Source organism: Stenella coeruleoalba, assembly GCF_951394435.1.
Source record: "Stenella coeruleoalba genome assembly, chromosome: 15".
Lineage (NCBI taxonomy): Eukaryota > Metazoa > Chordata > Mammalia > Artiodactyla > Delphinidae > Stenella > Stenella coeruleoalba.
The window spans coordinates 10,754,628-10,761,893 of NC_137161.1; the positions used below are offsets into that span (position 1 = coordinate 10,754,628).

General features: G+C 46.2%; 1 protein-coding gene across 1 annotated transcript; it reads right to left on the reverse strand.

Moving 5' to 3' along the window:
• Positions 1-4,766: 4,766 nt before the first annotated feature.
• On the reverse strand, positions 4,767-7,197 carry MOCS3 (molybdenum cofactor synthesis 3). Its single transcript, XM_079944735.1, has one exon. It carries the CDS (start codon positions 7,082-7,084, stop codon positions 5,717-5,719), a length of 1,368 nt encoding a protein of 455 aa, XP_079800861.1. The 5' UTR covers positions 7,085-7,197; the 3' UTR covers positions 4,767-5,716.
• Between the last annotated feature and the right edge of the window lie 69 nt (positions 7,198-7,266).

Sequence of the window (7,266 nt, forward strand, 5' to 3'; positions counted from 1 at the left end):
TGAGCTAGCTGTATAGTGGCTTTCGATGGGACCTGTGTTTCTGCTTCACCATGGTCCCTAGCTGACCACCTTTACTCATTTCTTTACTTGCCTAGCCCCTGGAGTTACTGAGTTTGCAAATCCCTTTGAGCTCTGTACAAAGTAGATAAGTCTTGTTCATTACGTCACTAAGAGAAACGTGATCTAAAAGTCCTGTTTTCCTTCACAGGTCTCAAGATTACCAAAAAGACATTTATGAGGCCGGCAGTCCCTGCTGTACACAGGTACCTCTTTCGTTATCTTAAGACCTAAGAGCGATACTTGGTTCTTGGTGCTCCACGGTGCGATTGATGCTGCGTGTGTCCCTAAAAAGTGATACATTTGATGGAGAGATGGCTTGATTAGGGTGGCAGCAGCAGAGACAGTGAGAAGTAGACAGATTTGAACTGTATGTGATGGAATAAATTGTTTAGAAGTGCAGGTTCTTCCAAAACTGCACGGGAGGCTGGGAAAGGAGTCTGACATTTTCAGCACTGCCAGGAAAAAGGAGGTGGGAGTGGGAAGGCTGTTGGGTAGACAACTCAGAGCTTACGGCGGATGACCAAGTCAAGATTGTAAAGGCACTGCTTCCCTTTGCTCTTACACATAGCAAGCCTTGCCTGGGAGATTTCTTCTACTTGAGGGTCAACTGTTTCAACTCACCCGAACTTTGGTCTGTTCAATTCCAATTGGTTTCAGGCCTCCCTCATCTGGAAGCACTGGGTAAGGAAAATACTGTTAATTAAAAATAATGCCCCACACATCTTCCATCAATGTCACCCTACTCTGACACCTTTTAAACCAAGGTGCCACCAAGAGGGGAACTTTTAAAATATAAGCCTTTTCTCTTTCCTTTTCTTCAGCAACGTGTCCAACAGATGGCGTTAATAGTCAGGAAAAAAACACCTGGATAAGTCACAATTTATTGTTTTTTAAATTCTGAATAATTGGACTAAAGATTAGAAACCAGAATCAGTGTCAATATATAGGACTTCATAGTGAATTATAGTAAACTGTATATATACTATTTATCACCCAAATTCTGGGCTGATTTGATTAGCTTTCTCCCACATCCTGAGTGCTTTGGAAATTATATTTCATCAAAGGTATGAATTAACCCCTTTTACTGTTTTATTGCAAAATATTTTCCCACTCCTGCACCATAGTAGTCTTCCTAATATTCCCAACCAACTCCAGAATTATCTTGAATCTTCAGCAGGTGCATGATTTCTAGTGATGAGATTTTACTCTTACCTGGACAGGTCTACCTCATGTTACATATGGAACCCTGAGAAAATACACCTATGAAAATAAAGAAATCTCCTGGGTAGAACAAACTGGACCACATACCTGACCTCAGGCTCCCAGGGGACCCTCTGCTTCTGTGGGGGGGAGCAGCTAATTAAACATAAACAAGCTTAAACAAAAAAAAAAAAAAAAAAAAAAAAAAACCACCTCATCTCCCATGGGAACATTCTCAGGCGACTTACTGCCCTTTTTTGACCCCCCTCCTTGGCCACCGTTCTATTTACTAGCTGTGACTCCTTACGCTGAGACTTTATTTCTCACCCTCCCTGACCAAAGTGGCTCCTGATTAACTGGATATTACTGCCTAGGTGTGTCAGAGGGCTCCCAGGGATTTCACTCTGGGGTTCCTTCCCTAGAGAGAGGTCTGCAAACCAAGTGCTTCAGAGTACAATTGTGTTGCATCTGAAATACAAGCTCTTTCCATTCTGCGATTATCAGGGCATAGGTTGTTTTTCAAAAATGAAAACATATACAACAATTACAAAGTTCTCACTGAGAGTCAGCATAGCATACTGCTTAGGGCACAGGCTCTCCAGCCAGACCACCTGGGTTCAAATCCCAAATCACCAGTAAGTGCTCAATAAATGTTAGTTGTTATTTTACTTAAAATAAAAAACCCTTATTATGGTCTACAACCTACATGGTACGTTCCCTATCTCCCTAAACCTCACCTTGTTCTACTCTCCCCAGCCGTTCACAGCCTCACATGCCTCTTCAAGTTTCTCGAACATTACAGGTTTATTTGTCTCAGGGTCTTCCCACTTGTATTCCTTCCAGTATGGGATGTTCTCCCAGACCTAACTGGCTTCTTCTCACCACTCAGGCTTTGTGTTTCATGTCAACCCTTCTCTGAATCTATCCAAAATAGCTTCCCCTCCCCACTCCAATACATCACATAGTTTTGTCTTTTATAGCACTTATCACTAACCTACTTGTTGACTTGTCTCCCCCTGTCCATTTAAATGTAAACTCCATAGCAATAGGAAATCTCTTTTTTTTTTTTTTTTTCTGGCTGCACCTCACAACTTGTGGGATGTTAGTTCCCTGACCAGGGATTGAACCTGGGCCCCCAGCAGGGGAAGCGCAGAGTCCTAACCACTGGACCACCAGGGAATTCCCTCTTGTTCATCTTTCTTTATCCCAGAGCTTAGAATGGTAACTGGTACACTTGAGGTTCAATGAAAAGGAAAAAAGTTATCTGGTTCAAATCCCATCTGATTGTAAAATGCTAGCTACAAGAGAAAAGAGAATTTCAAAGAATAAAAAGATCTGGATCCTGTAATGGATACTTGTCATATTCTTAACAGCCAATCTTCTGAAAAATCATTCCCTAATCTGAGAAAAATCCCAGGTCATGAGTTCAGCCTCCCTACTGTAGATGTCGGAACTCAAATTCCCAGCGGCTCTTGCAGCTAGGATGAAGGCATGGGACCAGGCTCTACTTACCAGACACACCCTCATAAGACCGACTCAGTAAAGAGTGGTGGAAAGAAACTCTGCTCTCTGGCCCCTAGGCTGTGGCTGAGGTGTTGGGCTTTCTGGAAGAGCATGGAGCCAAGTCAAGTGAGTTTGGCGAGGCTGTGCTGCCAGCTTCCTCTAGTACTAGATGGAACAGCACAGCATAGAGTTCTCAGGTCAGTTCTGTGCATGGTCTTGGGCATCGTTCCTGGAAGTACAGTTTCGAGTCTTCCCCCAAATTCTCAAAAACACCTCAGATCACTTTAAAGCTTTTTTAAAAAAATTTTTTTACATTTTATTTATTTTGGGCTATGTTGGGTCTTCATTGCTGTGCATGGGCTTTCTCTAGTTGCAGTGAGCGGAGGCTACTCTTCGTTTGGCGCACGGGCTTCTCATTGCGGTGGCTTCTCTTGTTGCAGAGCACGGGCTCTAGGCGCGCGGGCTTCAGTAGTTGTGGCACGCGGGCTCAGTAGTTGTGGCTCGCGGGCTTCAGTAGTTGTGGCACGCGGGCTCAGTAGTTGTGGCTCGCGGGCTCTAGAGCGCAGGCTCAGTAGTTGTGGCACACGGGCTTAGTTGCTCTGCGGCATGTGGGATCTTCCCGGGCCAGGGCTCAAACCCATGTCCCCTGCATTGGCAGGCGGATTCTTAACCACTGCGCCACCAGGGAAGCCCTCAGATCACTTTAATAAGCCCTTCTCTCAATCAGTCAGGGTCAACTTCTGTTGCCTGTCCCACTGACAACCAGGTTTGCAGGAACTAGCAAAGCTGCCTAACTTTAGGACATCTGTCTTTACAGTATGAACTAGTTCCTCCTCTGTCCACCTGATTGTTTCCTGATATATATCAGAATTAGCTCACTTCCCAGGAGTAAGAAGTGTGACAGAGGCCAGCCATCTTTGTTCTCCTCTCCAGGTCTGTCATTTATTTCCACCTCTCCTTGGAAGAAACAGTCATAAGAAACCTGCTTTGTCTTTATAACAAAGGCCTATCATACTTTAAGCATGCCTATTCCAAAATGAGCTATAATATGTCTCACACTCAAAAAGTGATGTCTAATTTTGAATTTGATTATTAAACAATACCATCCTTTTATCATAAAACAAGAGTCTGTGTCAGAGGTTGCAAACTGGTGAGAAATTCTGACCTGCAGAGGGTTTTGTCTGGCCCACAACGCTTTTAATCTTTAAAAATTGTACTCAGAGGGCTTCCCCGGTGGCGCAGTGGTTGAGAGTCCGCCTGCCGATGCAGGGGACGTGGGTTTGTGCCCTGGTCCGGGAAGATCCCACATGCCGCGGAGCGGCTAGGCCCGTGAGCCATGGCCGCTGAGCCTGCGCGTCCGGAGCCTGTGCTCCGCAACAGGAGAGGCCACAACAGTGAGAGGCCCGTGTACCGCAAAAAAAAAAAAAAAAAATTGTACTCAGAGATACAAACATTTTACATTTACATCTGTGATTTCTGATGATTATAGCCTGCCACACAACAATCAGTTAGAGAATAGAGGCCCCCTTTTGATATATCATGGATTGTTCAATTTGCCTCTACTATATACTCACATACCCAATTTTTGCTTTTAATTTTGTTGCATAATACGTTGGAAGTTGGGCAAACTACCTGCCATTTCATGAAAAAGCTATTTAATAAGTACACAAACATAAAAACACCAACATTTTATACTGCTATAAAACACTGGAATAGATTAAATCAAAATAGAAAAGGTAAATTAAAGGGGAGAGGCGGGGAGCTGTTCAGTGGGTATAAAGTCTCAGTCACGCAGGATGGAGGCTTCTGGAATCTGGTGCCCAGCATGTGCACAGAGTTGACAATATTGTATTGTACATGTGGCGACTGTCAGGAGGGTGAATTTTAAGTTATGTGGGGGTATTTTTGCCACAATAAAAAAAAATGTAATTCACAACATTAACAGAAGAAAAAAGCACATAAAAATGCAGAACTATACAGAATTTTATTTAATCTGATAGGAGGTATTTATCTACAGTAAAGCAATAACAAGTAATATTGGTTAAATATTCAAAGTTCTTCACCTGAAACTGCAAAGGAGAGAAGAATGTTCATTATTTCACTTTAATTCAATATTATATTTGGCATTCTGGCCATACAGTAAAGACAAAAATAAAAATAACAGGTTGGACAGGGACAAAAGGACAGGGGAGGGCAGAAGGCTGGGACTTGGGACTTGAAGATTCCAAAGCAAGCCAAACCACACAGTTTAGAAATTTCTATTTGTGTCCACATAAGGTGGACCCTGAAGTTAAGTCTAAGAAAACAACAGCAATTTATAAAAGAAACTGACATGCTACAAAGGTGGTTTCTATCTTGCTAGACTGTAAATATCTTACTTGGCTATTAACTGAAAATATTTAATCGAATGACCACTTCCCAGCTAATTTTCATTTTAATGTTTTAACAATTTACATTTTAAACACTGAATTCTCTAGGGCATGTTCCATCATTTGAATTAGAAATAACACCCAAAGAATGTCTTAGTAAACAATAAACTTATCTTAACTATATCATCCATGATCAATTCAGTAACTATATTACACCTTTCCAAGCAATAAAATGGACAACTTTAAAGAGCTTTAAAAAAGGCAGGACACGCAAATGACCTGCAGTTCAAAACACAAAGTCCTGTCACTTACATTCTATCCCACCTGTTCAACACACCATCCAAGTGCTGCAAACACAAGACAGTTCAGAGGAACAGTGTTATAACCCCTTAATTGCTACATCACCCAGTAAGTTACAATTAAAAAGCTCCTTATAAAAAGAAGTCCACCTATCCGCAGATATTGGAGAATCCCAGGCTGTTCCGTACATTACTGAAAAAAATGCAAATACATTCATAAAGGCAAAAAAACTTTAGGTAACATGACAACCCACATCTTTCGCTGGTCAGACTCTACCGGCCATCTCAGTATCGCGGAAATGTTCCATCGATTTTGGCAGCCCAGGCCATGAGGCCTCCCACAACATCCCGAACTGTTAAAGAGTCTAAGTCTGTCCAGGACTGCAGGATCTTCACGGCTTTCTGGGAGTCATTGCCCAGTTTGCAGATCACATAAATGGGGAGAGATACCCCTTCCTGTGTGCCCTGCTTCCCTTCCCGGATTGCTTCTCCCAAGAGTTTCAGGCTCTCCGCATTCCTCCGTTCCAAATGTTTCAAAGGGATGTGTAGGGAGTGAGGCAACCGACACAGGTCCACCTCCACTGGAGGCCTGACGTCCAGCAACACGTGGGGTGACCCGGAATCCAGAAGTCGCTTATAGTCGACGACAGAAATTCGCTCCTCTGGTTTCAGTAACTGTAGGGAGCGGCACTTATCGGTGGCCGAGGAGCCACAGAAGCTTTCGTAGTCCTGCAGATCAGTCACAGTGGGCCGCTCCCCGCAAGCTGCACAGTCGGGCCTGCGCCTCCGCAGCCGAATACAGCGGAAATGACCTCCGAGGGCATCAAAGAGCAACAGGCTGCCACTGTAAGAGGGGCCCAGACCTGCAGCGATCTTCAACACTTCCAGCGCCTGCAGGCAGCCCAGGACCCCGGTAACCACACCAAGCACCCCGCCATCCGCGCAGCTGGTCACCGTCTCCGCCGGAGGTGGTTGCGGAAACACGCAGCGATAGCAAGGCCCACCGCCGTAGTGGTAGACTGTGAGTTGGCCCTCGAAGCGCAGGGCGCTGGCCGACACCAGGGGCCGGCCGGTTAGCACACAGGCGTCGTTAACCAGGTAGCGAGTGGGCACGTTGTCGGAGCAATCAGCCACCACGTCATAGCGGCCAACCAGGTCTAGCGCCGTGGCTGGCGTAAGCGCCTGGGCGTAGGGCACGCACTCCACCGCCGAATTGAGACGGCGCAGTGTAGCGGCAGCCGAAAAGACCTTGGCCTGGCCGGCCAGTGCCTCGCCGTGCAGCACCTGGCGGGCCAGGTTGCTCACTTCTACTACGTCGTAGTCCACAAGGCCCAGGCGGCCGACGCCGGCCGCTGCCAGGTACTGCGCCAGTGGGCAGCCGAGCCCCCCGCAGCCCACGACCAGCACGGACGCGGTCGCCAGGCGCAGCTGTCCCTGCACGCCCAGCTCAGGCAGCACGAGCTGCCGGCTGTAGCGCAGAATCTCATCTCGGGACAGGGCGGCCTTCGGCGGCAGGGGAGACACTGGAACCAACCGCTCTGACTCCTGCTCGGCCAGAAGAGCCGCCGCCAGCCTCCGCTTCAGGGAACTCAGCTCCTCCTCACGCTGGGCAACTTCAGCCTGCAAAGTAAGCACCTCCTCCCTGGCCGCCATGGCAGCCTCTTTGGGAGGTTGTCAAAGGCATTTCCGTTTCCGGCTTTCCCTCGTCTTGCGACTGGAATAAACTAAACAACTCTATGGAGCTTGGGGAAAGGTGATTAACAGATATGTATTTTTCTGAAGCAACCGTCAGATTCAACTTGAAAGTCACAAGTCCTGACTGTTTCCAATGGAAC

What these genes read in the sequence shown, in the direction of transcription:
- MOCS3 (XM_079944735.1), bottom strand. Translation starts at nt 7,084, where the DNA reads ATGGCGGCCAGGGAGGAGGTGCTTACTTTGCAGGCTGAAGTTGCCCAG.